Below are 13,805 nucleotides of genomic sequence, written 5' to 3'. Positions count from 1 at the left end.
TATGAAACAAATCATTAAATTAATTGATACTGATCCTAAAACCAAACACTCATTTTTCTTCTCTGCGTTTATGTGAAACATTTTTGGACTTGATGTTTGATGCAGATATTTTCTAACCAGCCTGAACATGAAAGATGTTTTTATGATGATGAGGTTCAATTAAAAAGATTCCTCCAATAACGTGAAGCAGAAATAACGAGTGAGCGACAGCAGCAGCAGAAACGCTGCCTCAACTCGTTCAGTTCTTAACGCCAGTACATTTAAAGGATCTCAGGTCTTACCGGGGCGAGGAGGGAAGAGGGTGTGAGGACCGAGAGGTTTCTGAAAACACACAAAACATTCACTCAGATTAAAACTTCAACAAAACTATAAGTCCCAGAGTGCACTTCTGCAAAACATCTAATCTGATCAGACGGCTTCACATTTTGCCGTCAGGAGGCCAATCATAGAATAAATTTTGGATCAGTATTGGTGCAGCTCTGCGAAGGCCGCTGAGGCTCATGAGTAATGTAGTATTAACCCTTAGAACTCTGCCATAAATACGGTCCACCTGGATTCCACCGGATTTCGACGATGCAGACAACATGATAGTGTGAAAGACAGAAGTCTTATCTCTCTGCTGCAGAAGGAATGAATGCTCCACCTCTGATAGTTTTTTATTTTAGACCAATTTTAAACAGGACCCGCTGCCTGCAGGAGCTCCATTTTCAGGTGTTACACATTAAACATAAGACAACAAATCAATATTCAGGTAGAAATGATTTGTATTTGATTGGAGTTCTTGGCAGAGAGGCTGCTGGTAGTTACATTCAGTTTCTATGAGTAATTAAACAGAAGGTTACGTACCAGCGGCTTCGCAAGGGGGTTACGCAGCTTGTACGGCTTCTGTGTATTTTTATCTGAAATATAAGGATGAAGATCAGAGACACAGCAGAAAGGTCAGGATATTAACAACACCTTTATGTAACCACGACTGTAATCTATAAAAACTGTCCGTCAAAATCAAGACAACAAAGATGGCGTCCTTACTGCCCATGTTGGTGTTGTGGATAATCGGTTTGCTCCACATCCCGCTGCGGTCGTCCTTGTTGGACCGGACGCCAAACTCGTAAGGCGTGTTGGGTTTCAGGTTGTCGACCACCGTGTCGCTGGTTGGGCAGGTCTGATAGATCCACTTCCTGTTCCTCTCCCTGTAGCGAATGGTGTAGAACCTGAAAAGAAAGTCACAGTTAGTCTGCTTTTACCTGCTTCAGTTCAGCTTTACTTTAGCTGTGGGGTTCCTCAGGGTTCGATTGTTGACATGTAATTTATGTGTCTATAAACCATCAGACAGGTTCTCCAAAACAACATAAAGAGCCAGAGCTTTTAAAAGAACCCAGATGCTGTTTTCTAGTCTAAAAACTCGAAGGTTTGGCAATTTTCAGGCAGCAACATTACCTAAAGTTGCATTCATTGATTGTTTTTGGTTGACTGGAGGCAACAGAACAACCTCACAATCTAAAAAAGCAGTTGATGCTAACATGTTATTGACTTCCACATCCATCATGCGTCTGTTATGACTCGTGGGGTTCCTCAGGGTTCACTTCTGGTTCCTTTATATTTTTAGTTTACGTGCTATTATGTAATTTATGTGTCTATAAATTGTCCCAGGTCTTTTACAAGAACCCAAAATGATACCTCGAAGGTTAATTTAAGCTGCGTCAAGTGAGGGTTTTCAGTAATGACCAAAAGTCAGTCTCATGTTGGTGTCGGCAGAAAATGCGCTAGGGTACACTGTCTGTTTTTGGTAGATGATGAAAAGTTTCACTGGATGAATGAAGACTTGCAGGTGGTTCTACGAGATAGGATCACAAAAGTCATTGGAGTTAATCATCTGGGGAACATGAACGTCTGAACCAAAGTTCCTGACAGTAGTTGTTGAGATATATCAGACTGGACCAACGTACAGTGCCATAAAAAGAGTCACACTGTTAAAAGTCGTCTGTGGTTTTGTGAAATTGTCCAATACTGATGTCCTCGTGTGGCGATGGAGTCAAAGACAGACCGGAGTGAGACACTTCATCATGATGAAGCTGCTTAATGGCCCAAAACTGAAGACAGCTCCTGGAACTCCAAAGAAAAATGAGTTCATCAAAGTTTCCTCGACCAGAAAACCGCCTCCACACGGTTCGTTGACTTCAAGCGCTCGCTCAACAGCTTCCCCCAGTCGCTGTTGTTACTTCTGGCCGGCGGCTCTCCACTTTCACTCCATCATGTAGTGTTTTTCAGACCCAAAGAATCTGAGGCGGCAGCCAAGACATTAGCTTTTAATAAGACGTGTAATAAGAGTGGCGGGGGACGCCTGGGTCAAGCTTTCCGACAGCTTCTCCAACTTGTTCGACAAAAGAGAAAAAAACAGGATTATTGGAGGCAGGAGAGCTGATGGAAAAGAGTCGGCCGGTGTAACATCAGTCAACACAGCAGCAGAGTTTGAGGACTTTAAATCGAACTGGTCGTCACAGAGTCAAACTTTAGAGTCAGGAGTTCCTCCAAGCTCGTAAAACACATGAAACACATGAAAGGATGTTTCATGTTCACGTCGTCTCAAACAGGTTTGATGTGGAACATCTGTGAGATTCCTTCAGATGAAGGTGGCTCTGTTGTTTCATGTTTCACCACACGGCAGGTCAAACTGTCTCCGTCATCACTAACAGATCAGTTTCCTTTTATTTTTGGACGAAGTCTGAAGACGGCGGCGTCTCAAACTGACAAAGTGTCGTCACAGAGATCTTTTTTCTCTGAATTATCACGTATCGGGGATAATTACTGTGGTGGGTTCTTCATCACTATGAGGCTATTTTTTATTTATATTTGCAACAATCTGATCTCGTAACTTTCAGATATTTTTTCATAAATGCGACAATATGAATCACAGTTATTGGGAACTCTGAACTGTGACAATCGAATTTCGTAACTATAGGTTTTTTGTAATTACAATGTTTAGATTTTGTAATTAAAACATATTCTCTTGTCATCGTGACATTGAGTTTGAACGCTAGAATATTTTGTGTTAACCTGCGTCATACGTGTGTAAAATCAATGAATGTACGTGCTCTGCATCATATGTCCTGGAAGGACTTTTGTGGCGTGAACTGGTCTCTGAAGTTCAGATTTTTCAACTCTCACAAATAAGCGCATGATGTGAAATTGCGCTGCTTGCTTCTTTCACGCCACTTAATTTACGTATTTCATGTCATTTGCGTGGCGTCCATCGCACAGTCCTGCGGGACTTTGCATCTAATCACGTCTTAATATTGACGTATATGTAACTCATGTGTGAATTGTTCTATTCACGTCCAGTGTGAACGCAACTCACGAGTTATTTTCCACTAATTGTTTACGAACTAGAAAATTAAGATTTTGTTTTTGAACAAACAAATCACAAGCTCAATTTCTTGTTTTTGCAACAATCAGATCTTTAACCGTACGATTGTTTCCTGTTATCACAAGTTCTTTACTAGTTAATTATGCAGATATAAATATGTAATTAACTTCTAATCATGATATTATGATGTGATATCCTCTCACCCGTCCTCCAGACACTCGTTCATGATGTTCCCCTCGTACGGCGTCTTCAGGTAGTTCCCCCAGGACAGCAGCACCGCCGTCGGGCTGACGGAGCCGATCACCAGGTGGAGCGGCTTCTCCAGGTTCACCTTCCCTGTGCACACAGGTGAGGACAGCGTGAGACATCAGGCTACGTATGAAACCACAAACAGGAAGTGGTCAGCGTACCTGTACAGTGTTTCTTCACGTCGTTGGCGGGGATCGGCTGGACGGCCACCAGGTACTTGGGCTCAGCGTCTGGAACAGAGCGTAGTTTGTTTTGAGTTCATCTTCAGGGTGAATTCATGAGGTTGATCAGAAGAACAGAGGAGACGCACAGCAGAGAAAATTATATCTGATCTTTAATCTCACTTTGATGGTTTAAAGTCGACACCACGAGTCACAGGTTAAATCCCCGAGTTTGTGTCTTTGAGCTCTGAACAAAAACTGTTTGTTATGTTTCATTACCAGGTGGGACTCGACTGAAAGCTTCGGATCAGATTGTTCACCTTTATGTTTCCTGTTTCCTGTCGTCACTCACTAAATGTTTGTTGTTGTTTACAGTGTTTATTTGTTTGTTGTCCCGTCACGGGCCGGTCTTCAGTCTAAACTTCAGGGCTGAAACTGAACCTGAGCTCTTTACCCTGAAAACGAACTCATTCATTCACCTCCTGCTCTTCAAAGCTGCGTATGCTGACAGGTGGAAACATGCCCCGCCCCCCTCTACTTCCCCCTGCTGACCTCATCCATCACCTGTAAACACCTGAGGTCACCTGAGGTCAGGAACAGAAGCTGTTTGTCTCAGATAATCCTGAATCCTCAGCTGCTGTTTGTCCTGAAGGTCAGGAGGGTTCAGCGCTGCCAACGGACGGTTTGTTCCAACATGTCCTTCAGCTTCAGTTTGAGTTCGTCTCGTTAAACCTCATCTACTGTGAGGGCTTCACTTTCCTCCCGTCCAGAGTTTTGTCCTGTTCTCATTTTTTTTTATCAATTATTCTGATCTTTTTTTTATGTGTCTTTTTATTTATTTTTTGTTATCATTTCAAACTGGTTTTTATTTGATATAAAAACATTTTTGTTCATTTCAACTTTTCTTTTCTTTGAAAGCAGAAGAACAGATAATTTTGGGAGAACGCCGTCTTGTAACAGAGGAACATGAGAAGCAGAGGAAATTGAATTATTGAGTCTCATGTGGCTAAAAACCAAAAACCCAGTCGGATTTAAAGAGTCAACACTGCGGTCGTCCTCCTCTCCCAGCTGCTGATGGATGGATCGCTACTGAGGGCTTTTAACCAGGAAGGTAAACACCACACGAACGCAGCAGGACCGCCCACACGCTTTCTCTGACAGGTGACCTCGGGGCAGAAAGAGCAGCCACAGATGAGAAATGGAAATGAAACGTCTCCCAGTGGAGCTCAAACTTCCTCCCAAACTAAACTGTGTGTATCATTTATCTTTTGACTTTCATTGACTCACAGAAAGTAAACGGAAGAACAGCGTGTCTGATTTCCAATGCAGCACTTGAACACACCGCACGGTGCCAAAACAACAACACGATGGAAACTCAACATTTGACTTATTGAAATAAAATATCAGTCGATGTTTGGGGTGTTGGTGATTCGTCCACCAAACCTCAGCCAAAATATGGTCATTTTTAAACACAATGCTCACATTTTTTAGGGATCTATAGAAAAACAAAATAGAAAGAAACATTTTCACGATAAAAACTGTGAATGTTTAAATGTGGGCACTGGGACAGAGCCTCTTTAACGTCATCAGAGAGAATTCAAAGTCATCCAGATGACTGCCACCAAACCGCAGCCAAAATATGGAGGTTTTAAATTTGGAGAAAAGCTGATGGTGTGAGGAAAAACATCCAAAATACAAAAAATAAAGGTCATTTGGGTAAAGGTGACCTGTCCACCAAACCTCAGCCACATTTTGGACGATATTAAGCATCATGAAAAGCTGATGTCCCTCCACTCTCATCACAAAAGGAAAAGATTTACCCCCAAAATCTGCAAAGTGCAAACAAATCAGCCTCCAGTGTTGAAGGACGACTTTCAGCCGGTTTGCTGTTAACCCCCTCTGCTGATACGCTCCCTTAAACACATCACATGTCGAAGCTTTTCACGTTTTTTCTCCTCTGATGGGATAAAGATTGCTGGCCGGGCTTCAGAAACAGGATCAGAACCACCTGCTGCTTCTCAAAGCTTCTCACGTTCTGGTTTTCCCAAAAGTATTTCTGCAGAAACTCAGCGCTTCCCACGAGTCTGATGGCTCAGCGTTCACATACACAGAAACTCAACCTGCAGTCCCACGGCGACACAGAGGGCTTCAGAGATGAAAATCTTTCATGAGGTCCTGCACAAACTGACGCTCGTGTTTATAAATCAGTCTATTATCTACTTAAAGAAATTGAGTGTAAAATACCGAAAACATCTGGTCCCAACATCTGCTGTTGGCAGTCCGACCCAAAAACTAAACCCTGACTGCAAAATGTTTCGGATGTGTTCGGTGGAGAGATGTAACTCAAGATCTGTCCACCAGACTCCAGCCACATTTTGGTAGATTTTAATTTCTTTAATCACGCAAAGTTTGTGTCTTCACCTTCTAGCCGGGCTTCTCACAGTTGTATAGATTTTTAACTTTTCACTTAAACTATAAAACACAATTTAAATAAACAGGTATGGAAGCTCAGAGGGGACTTTTCCCTAAAATTTATTGGACAAATTACCAGATTTAATAAAATATAATGAAACACTGAAACAAATATACAAACACATACATTTTGATAATATTAAAACTGAAAGATATGTCCTCTCCAGGCTTCCATAGAGACCTGTCCCCGTCCTCATCCCGTCTTACCCATCTCAGTCTCGTACGGTTGTCCGTTCTCAGGCAGCTGGATGAACTGTTTGGAGAACATGCTGCTGCCGTAACCCAGGATATAACCCTCCAGCTTCACGTCCGGACTCGGACGCACAAACTTCATCACGATGGTGTCGCCGGTGGCGTTGATCCGAACCTTCATGTTCTGACGCCGCACTGAGGAGGAGGAGAAGATAAATAAGAACAATACGGATGAAGATGAAATCAAATTATGAGAAGTCGTGTGAAACATTGGACCAGCGTTAAAACACAGGAACAATATAAAAGTGCTGTATCTGAAATATTGAAGGTTGTGTTTGTTACTTTGAGAAGAGAAAAGTTGCTGATCAGTAAATGTGTCCAGCGTCTGTATGTGTTCTCCGTCAGTCTCAAGGAACACTCCGTTCTGATGAACCACTCTTTGATTTCATTTCATGCTGACATGAATGTCTCATTCAGAAACCAAACCCTCCATATTACTTTTTATGATTTCCCTTGGGGCCCATGGACCAGCAGGTAATGAACATCGTCCTGACCTCTGAGTTCAAACCGAACGTCACGGTCGACTGTTAAACGAGTACAAAATGTTTCAGGAACTATAAACCTTTTTGTTTTTTCAGAACTCAGGAACAGAAAACCACCAGTTTAACTTTATTACTGAGAGACTTTAAAAAACTCAAAAGTTGCAACCTTTTGTTCATCACTCAAAAAATCTGAAGTCACAAACATGAAACAAATATTTTTCTCTGATGTCCATCCAGAGGTTCACTGAAATAAGGAGCTGCTAACAGCTAATTCGGTTCACTTTTAATGTTTGATGACATGGAAACTACCAAAGGCACCGTATTTATAAAACTTAGAGCATGACTACACCCAAACAGACTTTAGAAGAAACACAAAAATCAAATAACAAAAGACCTTTACTGAGATGTTCTGCTGTAGGTACAACTGATGTACGGAGCCCCAGAAGTCCCAAAAATCTTCATAACAGAGAGGTGTCTTTGATTTTTATTTTTATTTTCTCGCTTATTGATTCTGCCAAACTGCATTTTTCACATGTTTTACTCAGACATTCTGCTGAAGTGACGTGAGATCATACAGGAGCCCAGAACTCCTGAAAAAGTCTTATATAGATAAACTCAGAACTTTAGGTACTGGATAATATCTGGTACACAACATGTCAATGTTATAGAGTGGTTTTCCTCGCACATCTGCATCTGGAGGCTCCCAAGATGAGATCTATTTAAAAACGCTGTCCACATGTTAAACTAGGTGGCATGTCCCTTTAAGGGATGAATGAGTGAACTGTGTTGTTTTAGCTGATTAACGTCTCGTAGCGCCCCGAGCCGCCGCGCAGTCAAACAATCAGGTGTGATTACACAGCGGGGCCTCCTGCAGTCCACAGAGCTGTGTCATTACGCCATCCGTCTTCTTCACGTCCTCCTGTGGGATGTTTGTTCTGCGGATCAGTGTGAGAAAAGACACGCTGGACATGTGTAATCCTGCAGCTCATTCCTGGCAGCGGCCTGTCGGAGGATTTCCAGCAGCAGCTGATTGACTGGATCAAAGTCGCGCTCAACAACCCGCAGAAGGAAAAACTACTAAATCAAGTCTGAGTGTTGTTTCAGGCCGACAGCTGCAGGAGCTCCTCCGAGTGAGGACGACGTGCACCATGGTCCCGCTACTGCACATAACACACCAGAGTTCACACAAGATGACAAGAGCGAGTACCACTGAGTCACAGAAATACTACAAGTACTACACTGTACTACAAAAAACTACAACCATCAAAGTGCCAAAAGTGTACAATACTTTGAAACAAAGCATCAAAAAGACAAAAGACGAAAGAAGTCACTGCTGTAATAGGACAAACGACCATAGTGTACAATAAAGTACCAAAAGAACCACAGCAAGTATCCAAGAGTACAACGTGAGTACTACAAGAAACTGCCACAGACCCCCATCTGTTCCACAAAGGTTCTAAAAAACTACCACAAGTAACCACAATGGGTACAACAAAGCACCACAGGGTACCCAGAAAGTACCACCAGTATTACATGAAGTTACTGCTACACTGCAAAAGTACCACAAACAACCATAGCGTACCATAAAGTACCAACACAACCACAGCAAGTATCCAAGAGTACAACGTGAGTACTGCAAGAAACTGTTACAACAAAAAATGTGAAGTACTACAAAGAACTATCAAGTGTACATCAAAGTACTACAACAAAATGCCAAAGGCCCCCGGAAGTACCACAAATGATAATACTTTTACATAAAGTATCAAAAAGACAACCAAGACTAAACAGAAGTACTACAAGAAACTACTGCTATGCAACAAAAGTACCACAAACAACCACAGTGTTCAATAAAGTACCACAACGTACCAAAAGAACCACAGAAAATAACCAAGTGTACCTCAAAGTACTACGAGAAACTGCCACACCCTCCCATTTGTACCACAAAGAGTCCAAAAGTGACCACAATGGGTACATGAAAGTACCACAAAGCATTACAAGTAACACACAGTACCCAGAAAGTACCACCATGTACTATAGAGAACTTCAAAGTGTATAATATCTGAAACAAGTATACAGCAAAGTATCAAAAAGACGACCAAAAGGACACAAGAGTACTACAAGAAGTCACTGCTGTGCAACAAAAGTACCACAAACAACAGAAGTGTATAATAAAGTACCAAAAGAACCACAGCAAGTATCCAAGAGTACAACATGAGTACTACTAGAAACTGCCACAGACCCCCATCTGTTCCACCAGAAGTCCAAAAAACTACCAAAAATACCACCATGTACTAGTACCATGTAAAGTATCACAAGGACAAAAGATGACACAAGTTACTGCTATAACAGTAGGACAAACAAGTGTACAATAAAGTACCACAGCAAGTATCCAAGAGTACAGCATGAGTACTACTACAGTACAGACAACAGTACCACAAGTACCACAATGTGAAGTACTACAGAGAACTAACAAGCGTACATCATCGTAGTACAAGACACTGCCACAGACCCCCAGAAGTACCACAGAGTATTAAAGGTATTATACACTTTAAAGTTCTCTATAGTACATGGTGGTACTTTCTGGGTTCTTTGTGTTACTTGTAATGCTTTGTGGTACTTCTGAGGGTCTGTTGCAGTTTCTTGTCGTACTTTGCAACTAGGATCTTGTAACAAAGTACCAAAAAGTCGACCAAGACTTAACAGAACTACAACCAGAAGTTACTGCTATGCCACAAAAGTACCACAAACAACCACAGTGTACAAGAAAGTACCACAACGTACCAACACAACCACAGCAAGTATCCAAGAGTACAACATGAGTACTACAAGAAACTGCCACAGATCCCCATCTGTTCCACCAGAAGTCCAAAAAACTACCACAAGTACCGCAAAGTATTACAACAAAACATACCCAGAAAGTACCACCATGTACTAGTACCATGTAAAGTATCACAAGGACGAAATATGAAAGAAGTTACTGCTATAACAGTAGGACAAACAACAGAAGTGTTCAACAGCAAGTATCCAAGAGTACATCCTGAGTACTACTAGACACTGTACAGACCCCCAGAAGTACCACAAGTAACCACAACGAGTACAACAAAGTACCACAAAGAGATATTCACCAGAGTAACAACGTGCACAACAAGGACATCAGAGTACAAAGAGTCAAGTAGAAGTATCGTGAATTTATACATGAAACTAACACAAGACCCCGTCAGCTGTCTTATGGTATCGAAAAAACTACCACGAACATATTTATACACGTGTGTTGAAGAACTGAAGAGTAGCGCGTACTGACACGAAGAATCAGTGAGACGAGTTCTGAAGTGAACTCTGAAACAGAACAAAAACTGAATGGAGTTGGTTGAGTTTCTGCATCGGTCTCAGCTACACTAACAAACTCTGTTTGATGTGTCAACTAATGAGCTGCTGCTGGTTTTACTGGTCTGGTTTACTGGTCTGGAGGGAAACATGGAGAAGAAACTCCAATGAAACTTGCAAAACACTCTTTAATTACTTAATGTATTTCTCTGATAACTTCACTTAATAAAGGGGATTTGGCGCCACCTGCAGGTCAAATTTAACCCTTTACAGGCGGAATAAAAACAGAAGAATCTGAGTTCTTGGTCGTCGTTGTGGAAAAAAACAGGAACACCAAACTAAATCATAAAAAGCTTTATGTGGATCTTTACAGCTGGGTGCGGATCATCTGAGCTGCAGTTTGGTGAGGAGGCGAGCAGCTGGACGAGTCCCTGCAGAAACACGAGTCGTTGCACGACTTGTGTGGACGAGAGGAAAAGATCGTCCCTAAACGTGTCAGAGTGCCAGTGGAGTTTGGTTGGATCAGTCGCTGAGTGCTTCTCACTGTTCATTACATGTTTCGCTCACGCTGCAGTTTTGTCTCTCGTAAACTTCCATATAAAGAAACCCCCTCTCTCTCTCTCTCTGTGTGTGTGTGTGTGTGTGTGTGTTGTTTTTGGCAGTCTCCCGCCTGGTGAGGTAATCCTCTCCTCTGCAAGTCTTCAGACCACCGCGTCGCTCTGAAGGAGGATTTCATCGTCTTACATAACGTTAACAAACTCAATGAGGCAGAAAATCACAGGTTAGATCAGGAATTAGCCCCACCCCCTCTCCACGGGAGAATCACACCTGTCTGCATGAGTCCTCACATCACACCAACATCACAACAACATCACAACAACATCACAACCTGCACTGAAAATGCACCAAAATGCATGAAAAGAAAACCTGCACAACAGTGACGTGATCACTGTCCTGCAGCTTCAGCACCTGAACGCCTCGTTACACACAGGTACAGAGGAGAGAACATGCTAAGAACCCTCATTACTACCGCAGGGATGCAGAATGTCTACTGAAAGATGTAAAACAACCATGAGGAGACACAAAATTATCTCAGAGAGGTGCAAAATTTCTACAAAAAGATGCAAAACAACCTCAAAGGGATGAAAAATTATCTCAGAGATGCAAAATGACCACGAAAAGATGCAAAGTTGTGTCAAAGAGAAGCAAAATTTCTACAAAAAATGATGCAAAATGACCATAGAGGGATGCAAAAAGAACACAAAAAGATGCAAATCGACCTCAACGATGAAAATGAACCACAAAGGGATGCAAAATTTCTACAAAACAGATGCAAAACAACCACAGAGAGGTGCAAAATTACCACACAGGGATGCAAAATGAACACAAGGAGGTGCAAAATTTCTACAGAGAGATGCAAAACAACCTCAAAGGGATGCAAAATGAGGACAGAGATGCAGAATGACCAGGAAAAGATGCAAAACCAACACAAAGTGATGCAAAATGACCAGAGATGTGAAACAACCACTAACAGATGCAAAATTTCTAGAGATGCAAAACAACCATGAAAGGATGCAAAATGATCTCAAACAGATGCAAAATTTCTGCAAAAAATGCAAAAAGGGATGAAGCAAAATGACCACTAAGGGATGCAAAAAGAGCACAAAAAGATGCAAATCGACCTCAACAATGAAAATGAACCACAAAGGGATGCAAAATGACCACAAAGGGATGCTAAATTATCTCAAAGAGATGCAAAATTTCTACAAAACAATTGCAAAACAACCACAGAGAGGCACAAAATGACCACATAGGGATGCAAAATGAACACAAGGAGGTGCAAAATTTCTACAGAGAGATGTAAAACAACCTCAAAGGGATTCAAGATGAGGACAGAGATGCAGAATGACCAGGAAAAGATGCAAAACCAACACAAAGAGATGCAAAATGACCAGAGATGTGAAACAACCACTAACAGATGCAAAATTATCTCAAGCAGATGCAAAATTTCTACAGAGAGATGCAAAACAACCACAAAGGGATGCAAAATTATCTCGGTGAGACGCAAATTTTCTACAAAAAATGCAAAAAGAGATTAAGCAAAATGACCACTAAGGGATGCAAAACCACCACAAAGACATGCAAAATGTTCTCAAACAGATGCAAACTTACTACAAAGGGATGCAAAATCACAACAGAGACACAAAGCGTCCACACAGAGACACACCTGTTTGCAGAGTTATTGCCTCACAGCAAACTGCTCTGGAACGTGCAAACATGAACGCACCAACACGCTGCAGAACAACGTGCAGCTTCATCACTCAGCACCTGAACGCCTCGTGACACAGGTACGGAGGATCCAGCACCTGTCTGTCCCCACCTGTCTGTCCCCCTGTCTCATCTGCTCAGTCTGAATCTGTCCACTCACCTCTGATCGTCTGTGCAGGGACGCCCTGGAGGACAAAGGTCCCTCCGAGCAGCAGTAGGAGAGCGATGCCTGCCATGACCTCTCAGAGCTCCAGGAGGAAGATGATGAAGAGGAGGACGATGATGACGAGGAGGAGTGACCAGGAGCTGAACAACTTCACTGAGCGTGCTCAGTCTTAGGACTTATCAACTGTGGAACGTTCTTGGTGTGGAGAGGAGNGCGATGCCTGCCATGACCTCTCAGAGCTCCAGGAGGAAGATGATGAAGAGGAGGACGATGATGAAGAGGAGTGACCAGGAGCTGAACAACTTCACTGAGCGTGCTCAGTCTTAGGACTTATCAACTGTGGAACGTTCTTGGTGTGGAGAGGAGGACCACAGAAACACCTCCATCTATAGGCTCTGCAGGGGGGCGTGGCCTGGACGACATCATCACCTTCCTCTCGTACTGTACGCTCCCTCCTCCTCCTCCTCCTCCTCCTCCTCCTCCTCTCTCTTTTCTTCTCTCTGAAACCTCAAACGAGGTTTTTCTTTTCTCTCTGCTTTCTTCATCATGTACCCCCTCTCCTCTCCTCTCCTCTCCTCTCCTCTCCTCTCCTCTCCTCTCAGTGTGTTGTTTCCAGTCCCTGTTGGCTCTGTGACGGTGTATAACTCCTGCCAGCGGAGCTGTGGAGGGAATCACAACCAGGACAAACTGAAAACAGCAGGAACATGAGGACAGACACACATCAGCTCAGTGACGCTCTGTGCTGTCCTCACTGTCCTCACTGTCCTCACTGTCCTCACTGTCCTTTAGAGTCTCACAGTCACCGTTAATGACATCACTGCTGCTGAGAGTCCCCTTCAGGCTGCAAAACATACAGCAACAATACAGTGACCACAGAGAGTGTTTTGTGTCTCTTTGTGGTTGTTTGTGTCTCTTTGTGGTTGATTTGTGTCTCTTTGTGGTTGTTTGTGTCTCTTTGTGGTTACTTTGTGTCTCTTTGTGGTTGTTTTGTGTCTCTTTGTGGTTGTTTTGTGTCTCTCTGTGGTTGTTTTGTGTCTCTTTGTGGTTGTTTGTGTCTCTTTGTGGTT

General features: G+C 42.6%; 1 protein-coding gene across 3 annotated transcripts in view; it reads right to left on the bottom strand.

Moving 5' to 3' along the window:
- The window catches only part of LOC126403561 (target of Nesh-SH3-like), a 33,905-nt gene extending 20,970 nt beyond the window's left edge, over positions 1-12,935 (bottom strand). For all 3 annotated transcript variants that reach the window (XM_050066302.1, XM_050066303.1, XM_050066304.1), the window contains exons 1-7: positions 12,733-12,935; positions 6,454-6,633; positions 3,775-3,843; positions 3,568-3,700; positions 1,030-1,211; positions 847-899; positions 282-321 (exon numbers count right to left, since the gene is read on the bottom strand). In XM_050066302.1, the coding sequence (XP_049922259.1) occupies positions 282-321; positions 847-899; positions 1,030-1,211; positions 3,568-3,700; positions 3,775-3,843; positions 6,454-6,633; positions 12,733-12,808 (733 nt within the window). In that variant the 5' untranslated portion in view covers positions 12,809-12,935. The remainder of the gene's footprint in view (positions 1-281; positions 322-846; positions 900-1,029; positions 1,212-3,567; positions 3,701-3,774; positions 3,844-6,453; positions 6,634-12,732) is intronic.
- Between the last annotated feature and the right edge of the window lie 870 nt (positions 12,936-13,805).

The sequence above is a fragment of the Epinephelus moara genome, chromosome 16 (genome assembly GCF_006386435.1).
Source record: "Epinephelus moara isolate mb chromosome 16, YSFRI_EMoa_1.0, whole genome shotgun sequence".
Lineage (NCBI taxonomy): Eukaryota > Metazoa > Chordata > Actinopteri > Perciformes > Serranidae > Epinephelus > Epinephelus moara.
The sequence above is the reverse complement of the archived record's forward strand: the minus strand, read 5'-3'. Positions and strand labels throughout refer to the sequence as shown.